At 30.4% G+C, this 4733-nt stretch overlaps 1 protein-coding gene across 1 annotated transcript; it reads right to left on the bottom strand.

Annotated features, from left to right (window-relative positions):
- Positions 1 to 359: 359 nt before the first annotated feature.
- On the bottom strand, positions 360 to 1595 carry LOC149055072 (uncharacterized). The gene has a single exon (XM_089229086.1). It carries the CDS (start codon positions 1397 to 1399, stop codon positions 938 to 940), a length of 462 nt encoding a protein of 153 aa, XP_089085212.1. The 5' UTR covers positions 1400 to 1595; the 3' UTR covers positions 360 to 937.
- Positions 1596 to 4733: the final 3138 nt, after the last annotated feature.

Genomic DNA, 4733 nt, shown 5'->3' with positions numbered 1-4733 from the left:
ATTACCGTAGATATCTGATATTTTCATTAAACATTTATATAAACATTTTCCGTATACAATGACATTCATATTTTTACAGTATTTTTTAATAATTTTTAGATATTAATCATATTTGTATTTAAAATTTTTTACTCTAAAAATGTCGAAAAAGCTTCATTGTTAAAAAGCTTTTGAAGATTCATCATAAGTTGTTATTGAAGCAATTAAAATACATACCTATAGATACATAGGCACAATTTATTTATAACCCAGTGGCCAGTGGGTTAGATAGATGCACTGATTATATAGGTAATAGATATAATATATAATGTTACAAACATTGAATCTTAACTATATAATAATAATTATAGTTATAACAATAACGAAGGTACAATAGTTTATTTACATAATATCATATGGAATATTCAAAATTGCCTAACAATAACTTAAAGAATTTTTGTATTTTTTTACATAGACGAACAAATTTTCGGGAAACGGGTAACCATTAAAAACCTATTATAGTATTACCAATCGGGAGGGAGAGACGTTTAAAAATCGTTTATTTTATTGAATGTATTTTACTTATGACACGAAGGCGTGCGGTTTCACGGTGTTCGTTGTCTTCGCGTATAGTTTACGCCACCACTGCACCAGAATAATAATAATTTAATATTATACACCACGATAATGGTGGTGAAAAGGATGACAGATTGCTGCGGAGGAATTACTTATTATGCGAGAATATTGTGTGAAGTAAAACCGTGAAAATAATAATTTACTATCGCGGCGGTGATCGAATCCTTATAGGTATATCATACTTTCATACTATAAAATATTATGAATTGGTGAGAGGGAAGGAGGGGTAATGTTTCTGAGGACAAAAATTATAGTTGAAAAAATATAATATTATGTAATTACTATTAATATTAAATAATATCATGACGATGGCGGCACGGTGTCAATGACTGGTCCAAGTGTAATTGACTACCCTGCATACATCGTTCGCCATCTGGGTGGGCAGGTTGCACTTGAAAGATGAGATGTCGTCATTTTTTTTGACGCACACGTAACACTGCTCGTTGCAGGCGCAAGTCATCTCGTTATCCGTGCATCCCTTTTTACATTCATCTTCGCTGTAGAACTGAATATGTTTATTATTGTCCATTGTATTACATAAAAAACAATAGTAAGTCGATGGTGCGTCCAATGTTTCATCGTTGTTGGAGATGCACGGTCCATGCGATTCGGTGTAGCACGGCGAATTTATGCAATCGCCACACGTCAAGAAGTCAATTTTAATTATTCCAATTTGAGCAGTTGGAGCTGGTGCAGGTAAAATACATAGGTTGGAGAACACGTAGGTGAAGTTCAAAATTATGGCGAAAACGAACACGGGCACGACTGTGTACGACTGAAACATTTTGGCTTTGCTGCTGTTGTTGTTTTTTTGGACGGAATTGAGTCTGGTACCTAATATGCGGTACTGCGATGTCTGTTATTTCGGAATCTGTTCCTCAACGACGACGAAGTTGATCCGGTCAATGTTTGTGCGTTAATATTTGATGGACTTACACTACAGTTCCGGTCGGATTACGCTTCGTTTGTATAGCCGAACGGCTGTCGGATTCGCGATCGTGGTGTCGTTTAATTGGTCGGGTTTCGTCGTGGTAGAGATGTGCGATGGGCGGCCGAATCAACACGACAAAATTATTTTGTTTGACTTCCGTCGTCAGTACAGTGTGTCACAAAAGTCCCGTTAAATTGTTTAAAAATTGTGTAATAATTTATTGATTGCCAATATGTTAATAATTTAAAGTACGTATAATTCGTAATTCGTTACACAAAATTATATTAAAAATTTAAAAAACAGAAAATATTTTACCGAAGTGCATCATTATAAAATGTATACATAAAAATCAATAAGGTTAACAAAAATATTATATTAGACTATTTTTCGGGGCCTATACTTATAATAATTTTTGTATCAGATTGAGTACTATATAATATATATAAAACATCGTAAAAGTAAACGCCTATAATATGAGAATCCCTGGTTAAAAAATAATATTTAACAATTTAAGGAGCCAATTTAAATATACATTTTTCTGGAGCCAATTCAAGGATCGAATTTATATTTATCCAAAATTGGGAGCCAATTCAATGGTAGCCCAAAAACCAATCACTGTAAATACTTGAAATTTTCACCAAATGTTTATGTTAGAGTTATCTATATACAGTTTAATCTTAAACATTTTTTGACTATTTATGAGTTATTTATAGACCACTGAAAATTTCGAGTTTTATGAGATTGTCGGTAAAAATTTGTTAGGTAAAAAAGCATGAAAATTTAAAACAAGGCTTCTAACATATTTTTACAATTGAAGTTGAGAATAAAAAAAATTCATAGTTACAATTTTTTTTTAGAAACATTTAAAGTTTGAATTTTGACAAAATACGTAAAAATCACAAAAATTCACAAATTATTTTGAGCTAGAAATTAATAAAAAAATTTCATTTTTAAACAAAGATTTAAAAATTTAATAAAAGATTCCTTACAAGTTTTTCAATCTTTATCACAAAAAAATGTCCACCGGAAATGCAAATTAAATTTTTATAAGGATTTGAAATTAAAATTTTTACAACATACGATTTTCACTGGATCTTAATACATTTAGCGATTTTCTTATTTTGGTGTAACTCTAAAACAAATGACTGCAGATACTTGAAATTTTCACCGAATATTTATATAGGCATTTTCTATATTTGATACGATTTTCAAAATATTTAGATTTGTTGTGAGCTGTTTACTGACATTTTAATTTTTCAACTTTTTTAGTTTTTTTTTCTATAAATATCGATAAAAATGTATTTGTTGGGTAGAAAAGCTTAAAAATTTAATGCAAGGCTTCCAATATATTGTTTTAATAGCAGTTGAAAAATATTAAAAATACATAAGCACGATTTTTTTTATTAGCATTTTAAGTTCATATTTTGACTAAATATGTAAAAGTTAAGACAATGTTCAAAACTTATCTTAGATAGAAATTCATTATTTATTATTATAAAAGTTTTTCTTTTTTGATCTAAAATTTGAAAATTAAATACAAGGCTCCTAACATATTTTTACAATAGCAGTTGAAAAATAAAAAAATACATAGTCACAATTTTTTTTACATGCATTCAAATTTTAATTTTGACAACATACGTAAAAATCACGAAAATTCGCTAATTATTTTAAGCTAGAAATTCATAAAAATTTTTATTTTTTAATCTAAGATTTGAAAATGTTTAATAATATTTAATATATCCTAGACAGATAAACTGTCTCCACTCAGAATCGTTTTTCGTATGCAATGATATAATATAATCGTTGGATTCAAATTTTTACCTAACCTACCAAGTGGGCTTCACTTTATTGTAACCTACTCTACAGCAGAGTGACATACATCCACGAGTTACCCGCTTTTTTAGTATCGTATTTTCACTACCTGCTTAATATAAGTTCAATTTACAAGCTCTCACATATTCAATAAAAAAAGGCAAAGAACAAGGGCGATTTTAAACTCTCCAGATGGTAAAATCTCCCAATGGTAATTTACCTTGATGGTAAACTCTCCCTGCAGGTCTTCTCCAGTACTACCTGACGGAAACGTGTAAACTCTCCCGGGTTTATTCCTGGATGGAAACATTTAAACTCTTCCTGGTTTAGTAAAAATCATAAAATAAATTTAATATACATTTAAGCTGCGTTTAAGTTGCGTTTAAAAATAGTCAATCATATTATATAATAACAATATAAATTAATGTCTTTATCTGCTATGAGCTATAATAATATAATAATAATATATTCAAAATACAATAAAAAATAAAATTTCAAAAAATCTAATATACATTTCAGTTTCTTTTAAAAACAGTCAATAATAATAATTTAAGTTACAAATACAAAATATACGTACAAATATTGAAATTATTGTTTTTGATAATAACAACATACAGATTTTAAAAAAGTTATGGAATCTATTTTTTTTTCCTAAAATAATGTTTTAACACTTTTTACAACTCGGAAGAGTTTACATACTTTCTACAGGTAACTATAAAGTTAACCCGGGAGATTTTACACATTTACTTCAGGTATAAACATAATATTAACCCAAGAGAGTTTACCATCGGTAGAGTTTACCACCGCCCAAGTACAAAACCATGATATTTTCAAAAATGGTTTTGAAGAAATATTTTGCGTATTATCAATAATTTATAGAGGTTTATTTATACGCGCGGTTACGGGATATAGTAATAACCTTCGACCATATAAGCTAATAGACGCGGCATACGGTAAATATCTTGACGCCAACATCATGTAGCGTGTGACGTCACGTTTGGGCAATAATGCCGGCCGGCGGCCGGACTATAGATAGTATTCTAGCTATCCCAATAAACTATGATTGATTAATCATTAATGGCTTACTTACAAATTTTAATTCTTGATTTCTTATAAAATAGTGATCGAAAATCCACATCAAGCGCGTTACCCACCACAATGCAAACAGTGCCAAAGTTATGGTCACACGCAAGCCTATTGTAGCCAAACACCAAGATGCGTCAAATGCAGCAATAATCACTTCACACGGGATTGCGTCAAATCGTCGGAGCTACCTGCCAAGTGCGTGTTATGTTCCGGCGCACATACTGCGAACTTTAAAGGCTGCCCCTCTTTGAAAAAAAAGTCAATCCTTTCAAGAAAGGCCCCCTTAAGG

The sequence above is a fragment of the Diuraphis noxia genome, unplaced genomic scaffold (assembly GCF_037042655.1).
Source record: "Diuraphis noxia isolate RWA-SAM2 unplaced genomic scaffold, SU_Dnox_SAM2 contig0005, whole genome shotgun sequence".
NCBI classification, from domain to species: Eukaryota; Metazoa; Arthropoda; class Insecta; order Hemiptera; family Aphididae; genus Diuraphis; species Diuraphis noxia.
The sequence above is the reverse complement of the archived record's forward strand: the minus strand, read 5'-3'. Positions and strand labels throughout refer to the sequence as shown.